At 35.2% G+C, this 4,951-nt stretch overlaps 1 protein-coding gene across 2 annotated transcripts; it reads left to right on the top strand.

Moving 5' to 3' along the window:
* The first annotated feature begins 412 nt into the window (after positions 1 to 412).
* Positions 413 to 4,951, top strand: LOC124922176 (methyl-CpG-binding domain-containing protein 5-like). Of its 2 annotated transcripts, none has more exons than XM_047462912.1 (3): positions 413 to 738; positions 4,496 to 4,603; positions 4,677 to 4,951. In XM_047462912.1, exons 1-3 carry the CDS (start codon positions 415 to 417, stop codon positions 4,890 to 4,892), a joined length of 648 nt encoding a protein of 215 aa, XP_047318868.1. In that variant the 5' UTR covers positions 413 to 414; the 3' UTR covers positions 4,893 to 4,951. The 2 variants fall into 2 exon arrangements, with proteins under 2 accessions (XP_047318868.1, XP_047318869.1); XM_047462913.1 differs by lacking the exon at positions 4,677 to 4,951 and adding an exon at positions 1,315 to 1,421 and having other exon boundaries at positions 4,496 to 4,600.

Genomic DNA, 4,951 nt, shown 5'->3' with positions numbered 1-4,951 from the left:
TTTTTAAATTTAAAACGGTTAAAAATAAAATTAAAAATGCTAGAGGTATGTTTCGAACTTGCAACCTAACAAAACAAGTACAACTCTTTAACCAACTAAGCTATAAAGTCTTTATATTTTAAATTCAACACCAAATTTGATAAACGCGGGACGTTTTAATATTAATATAAGTTAAACTTTTTAACTAACTAATATATAATGATGTTGAGTAAATGAATAATTGGGTCGGATTATGGGTTGACTCACCCATAAACTTAAAACGGTTAAAAAATGTCAATAAATGTTATTTTAATTTTTTTTCGATTTTTATATTATTAGGCTAAATGCTAGTTTCCCTAATAAGGATTAAGGACCAGACTTGCTCTGAGCTCTCTACTTTATTTCACATATCCCCAATTCTCAATTAGAATCGCCATGTCGGATCCAATCCTTCCTTCGAACTCTCCGAACCAGCCTATGTCCGACAATCCAGCTTCCGACGGCGGCGACCCTATTCAGGAGGACCCTCTTCTAAAATCTGGCAGTTTCATTGAGCCAACTTTCAAAGATGACCACCCAGCGCGAAACGGCGATGTGCAAAGCCCTAATCCCCTGCATGAAGCTGAACCATCCTCCGCACAATCGAAGCGCCCTTTCAAACCTGTCTCTGCGCCGGAGAGGCCGGATTGGCTGCCGGAAGGTTGGGGATTTGATTTCAGGATCCGAAACTCCGGTGTCTCTGCAGGGACGTATGATAGGGTAACTCACTTTCTTGCTCGCTTCAGATTTTGATTTCATTTGCTCCGTCAATTTTATCAAACATTCTTGCATGTTGTCTGTTTTGGAGTTTTTGCTAGTGTTAGGTTTTGAGATTGAAAAGTATTTAGATTTTAGAGTTATTAGATTTTGATTAACAATAACTGAGTTGAGAATCACACTACACTGTTCTTGGTTTCACAGTGTATTAAGTTTTCATTCATTAATGCTTGAAACGTAGCTGGAGATGTTTGATAGACCAAAAGGCATGACCTTAGATTCGTGGAGTCTTGAATGTGTGCAAAATGCGGTTTTATAAACATCTTCTTCCTTAGCTCTGATTTGGTGATAACCAGATCTTAAATCCAGTTTAGAAAATACTGAGGCTCCATATAATTCATCTAACATTTCATCTACAGCTCTAATATGATATTCATCCTTTATTGTTAATTCATTAAACTTACGGTAATCCAAACAGAAACACCAAGAACCATCCTTCTTTTTTACTAAAATTACTGGTGACGCAAACGAGCTAGTGCTTTCTTGTATGAACCCTGACTTTTGCATTTCCGCCACCAGATTTTCAATTTTGCTCTTCTGAATGAATGGATACCTATATGGTCGTTGATTTGGAGGTTGAGCTCCCGGTATCAATTCGATGGCACGGTCCATCTTCCGTTTTGGTGGTAAGTCAACAGGAGGATCAAAGACTTTGCTGAATTGAGTTATTAGTTTCTGTATAGCTGGTTCTGGACTATATATTTTCTCCTTGTCGCATACATCTTTCTGTCTCTTTAGTCTCAGTTGTTATTATGTAATAAAATTGACCCACTAAACAACCAAAACCCTTTTATGGTCATCCAATCGACTCTCAGCACCATGTCACATCCTCCCAACTTAATCTTTCGGACGTCCATATTGAAATCATAGTCTTACATTTTCCATGCTAAACCAGAACATATAAACCTACTGCAAATTCTCAATCTGTATGCAATGGTAACCTGTAGGGGAATCGTTTCTTTCAACACACAGCCCAATTGAGTACTTGTTCCTTCATCAATGAAAGAATAAGTGCTACCGCTGTCGATGAGTATTGAGACACTCTTCTTCTTGATTTGACCCATAATTTTGAGTGTAGAATTATTCGTCCTTCCATTTAATAGCATGTATAGAAATTTCTCCATCGTTGTTTATTACTTCTACGTTGGTCTCCTCCTCTAATGTTAGCTTGTCTTCCAATTGTCATCTGGTCTTTTGATATTGAACAACTGTCGATTCAGACAAACATGGTCGCCTGTACATTTACCCTCGCACTTGAATCAAATCCCTTTAACTATACATTGTGCTCTTCTTTCCCTCTTCTGTGCATAGATCAAATCCTCAGGAGGAAGTTCAAAAACATTTTTATGTGCGATCAGTTTGACTATACTGCTTAAATTTCCCTTCCATGGTAGTTTCAGTTTGACTATACTGCTTAAATTTCCCTTCCATGGTAGTTTTGGCTGAGTCAAATTTGGAGTGCCCTACACTAACTTTGTTATCTTCTTCGTTTTACCAATCAGGTAGGAATTCGTGTTTGGATTTTGCTAGTTTAATATTTTGTGTAACGAGTTAGGTTCCATAATTTTTAGTCATTTCTTTAGCTCATCACTCAATCCTCCCATAAAACATTGAATATTTGAATGTAATAATCTTCATTCGGTGGTAAGCGTTTAGCTGCAACGAGCGCTCACAATCCACGCCATTCATATATGTAATCTTTCAATGTATCTGTTTGTTTCTATTGATGAAATTCAGCGATAACGTTTTGGTGTCCTGCTTCTTGGATGCCATTAAAATTTTGTCAGTAAATTTCTCCCAACTAGGTGTATCAAGGTCAATCAGATAATCAACAAACCACGAATCAGCTTCTCCCGCCAAGAAATACGTAGCATAATTCATTATATCGCTATCGTGTATAGTAAAGTTCGAAAAAACTTGTTAGCCCTACGAATCCAACCTCTCGGATTAGACCCATCAAAACAATCCAAATCTATCGTTGGTTGCTTAGTTGCCAATCCTTCAACATAATTTAACGAAATTGTTTCTGTATTATGAACCCGAGGCATTGGCGAATTAAACATCGGACTAGCGTTATGTATTTCTGGTTGCTTATCTGGTCTCCTAAACATACCATCTCTTTCTACCTTAATCACAGGTGATACTCTTATCGGTATAGATTGTGAATTCAAAAACTCACCTTTGTCATTTGCATTGTGGTTCGTATTCAAATTTTTTGACTCAAACATCGTAGCTAAATTTGTCTCCATCTTTTCAATCCTATCTCCTATAACCTTCAAAGAATCGTTGATCTGTTTCGCTGTTTCTCGTTGTATTTCTTCCGACTTGGAATTGAATCTAGCTTCTACCTCGTTTAAACGATCGGACATACTTTTCACTGTTTTTTCCGTACTTTTGGAACGAGTGGTAATTGTCATGGCAGCGGTTTCATTCCGAGAATCATGAGCTCTGATATCACTTGTCGTGTTCCTGATCAATCAGGATGCTATCAATGAATCAGAAATTGAACAAGAGTAGAAAGAGATTAAAAATGCAGAAGAAAGAATTGGTAGAGAGGAACTTAAAAGAGAGAAAAGATTCCAAGAGCTAACCCTTATGAATCTTTTTAGACAAGAGAGAAAGTGGTTTACGTCTATTTCAACTGCCCTCATTTTCAATGTTTACTAAGTTTTTATTTTATTACAAACTAATTAAAAGTGAAGCAGTTAAAACCTCCAATCATCTGTCGCCATTAGTATACTGTACTCGTGCACATTAGGTTCACGACAGTTAACTATCAAATACTAAATCAACAAATTAGTAGCCTCTAGTCTATTGATATAAATTGTTGAAGAAGCTCTCACAATCTTAAGAAGAAGAACGGAAAAGAAGATTTTTGTTGGGTGAGTAATTATGCGATATTGTTTGAAGGAGGTACAACCATTTTATGTACTTTAGATGACATATAATGAGGTCTCCATAAGTTATTGTGATAGAATTTTGTAAGTAGGGTATATTTTTTTTATAATTATCAAAGAATTAACGACTTTGTATTAATCGACTGGTTGGGTTGAATCTTTATCAAGAAGATGCTTCCATTAATATAGGGATTAAGAACTATGTGTGGTGGTAGGATTGTTGACTCAAAAAAGTTATGTTAGAGAAGTTAGTCAATGATTTGGAAACAATGATCAAATTGTTATAATTTGTATTGTTCATCTATATGCTAGGTCATTCTTCTTTTTAATGTACAAATTTTCTTTTTTAAATATACCATACCACTTATATAGAGATGGATATACCAAGAATCATCTTGTCATTGTTAGAGTGGTCTTGTAATTTTCTACAGGTGTTAGTATCCTATTTGCATCTAAATGGTCAAACTATATTCGATAAAATCATAAAGAAGACTATTTTAGTATCAACTCTATTTTCAAAATTGTATTTCACCTTACTCTTTATTAAAAGGAAAGTTCAAACTTCTAAAGAAGGATTTAGAAGGAACATTAATTCTCCTCAAATTGTGAAATAATAAAATATTGAAATGAAAATACAATTTGGTATATAGGGTTCATGATTCAAATCCTTAGCAAAGTTGTTGCATTATCCTATTCATGATTCATCTTGTCATAACCATTTGTCTATTAATTTTGTAAGCCAAACCAGATTTTTTGAAACAAACTAATTTGTTACTTAAATAACTAATATGTGATTTTTGCAGTACTACATCGATCCTGTTTCAAATCGACGATTTAGGTCAAAAAAGGAAGTGGAGCATTACCTCGAGACAGGAATGCTCAAACGACCAACTTTAGACACAGCAGGAAATGTAAGCCTAAAACAAATATAAATTTCTCAACTTTTGTTTCGGTTTTTCTTAATTTATAATTTACACACTGTAGACCCCTACGAGCAACCGTAAAAGCCAAAAAGGGAAGAATATAAAAAGATCTGATGAAGGGAGCTTTGATAAAATGAATGTGCCTGATCAAATTAGATGGTCACTAACTGATGCATCCAATGACAAGTGGTGTGCATTTAGTGAGAATGAAACTATAGTACCGGAATCCACAACCAATGTTTGGCAAGCTTATTATTTATTTGCTGCTAACAAATAGTTGTGAGTGAGTTTAAACTCTTCAAAAATCTTGTATCAATGTTTTATGGATTGACTTAG

This window comes from Impatiens glandulifera, chromosome 1, assembly GCF_907164915.1.
Source record: "Impatiens glandulifera chromosome 1, dImpGla2.1, whole genome shotgun sequence".
NCBI classification, from domain to species: Eukaryota; Viridiplantae; Streptophyta; class Magnoliopsida; order Ericales; family Balsaminaceae; genus Impatiens; species Impatiens glandulifera.
Note: the sequence above shows the minus strand (reverse complement) of the source record. Positions and strands in the feature narration are given on the sequence as shown.

What these genes read in the sequence shown, in the direction of transcription:
- LOC124922176 (XM_047462912.1), top strand. Translation starts at nt 415, where the DNA reads ATGTCGGATCCAATCCTTCCTTCGAACTCTCCGAACCAGCCTATGTCC. An exon ending in CTGCAGGGACGTATGATAGG is followed by an intron (nt 739 to 4,495) that starts GTAACTCACTTT and finishes TGATTTTTGCAG; the next exon opens with TACTACATCGATCCTGTTTC. An exon ending in CTTTAGACACAGCAGGAAAT is followed by an intron (nt 4,604 to 4,676) that starts GTAAGCCTAAAA and finishes TACACACTGTAG; the next exon opens with ACCCCTACGAGCAACCGTAA.